The 616-nt window shown below is 38.3% G+C and overlaps 1 protein-coding gene across 1 annotated transcript in view; it reads right to left on the reverse strand.

Moving 5' to 3' along the window:
• The window catches only part of LOC104498779 (myopalladin-like), a gene marked incomplete at its 5' end in the record, with an annotated part of 5,085 nt that extends 4,796 nt beyond the window's left edge, over positions 1-289 (reverse strand). Inside the window, one exon of the mRNA XM_010142198.1 lies at positions 82-289. Coding sequence (XP_010140500.1) covers positions 82-289 — 208 coding nt within the window. The remainder of the gene's footprint in view (positions 1-81) is intronic.
• Between the last annotated feature and the right edge of the window lie 327 nt (positions 290-616).

The following is a 616-nucleotide window of genomic DNA, read 5'->3' on the forward strand; positions in this document are numbered from 1 at the left end:
TAGGGAAACTACGTAAGCTAAGTTTGAAGAAGTGTGTACAAATAACTTTGTCATTATGACGCATTTTTCAGTGATTCTTACCTACAACAGTGAGCTCCAGACTAAATGAGTTTTGTCCTGTTCTATTAGTGGCAAGGCAAGTATAAGTTCCAGCATCATTTTGTGTGAGAGGATCAATAAGCAGAGAGTGAACTCCAGTCTCTCTGACCAGCATCTTGTGGGCGCCATCTGGTAGCACGGGTTTGCCGTTCAGAAGCCACGTCAGCTCTGGAGTTGGTAACCCGCTCACCTAACAGACAGTGAAACAGCTGGAGACAAATGTCAAACTGACAAACAGATTTTAGTAAATTCATAGGTAAGCCTTTTCCAGGTACCAGCTGAGTGATGTCAGAATCTAGAACAGGAAGGTATTTTTATTATTATTATTTCTCAGCTTCTGTTTTTCTGCTTAGTTCCAAAAGGGAGCAAACAAGCAACTAAATCCCAAGAGAAACAAATACATGAAATGCCTACATTTTTCTTAGTCAGAAGGGGAGAAACTTGATTATGTATCAGATTCACAAGACTCCTAGTAATCTGAATTTTTCTTTTATAAATACATATATAAAAAAGTATA

The sequence above is a fragment of the Buceros rhinoceros genome, unplaced genomic scaffold, assembly GCF_000710305.1.
Source record: "Buceros rhinoceros silvestris isolate BGI_N320 unplaced genomic scaffold, ASM71030v1 scaffold46428, whole genome shotgun sequence".
NCBI lineage: Eukaryota > Metazoa > Chordata > Aves > Bucerotiformes > Bucerotidae > Buceros > Buceros rhinoceros.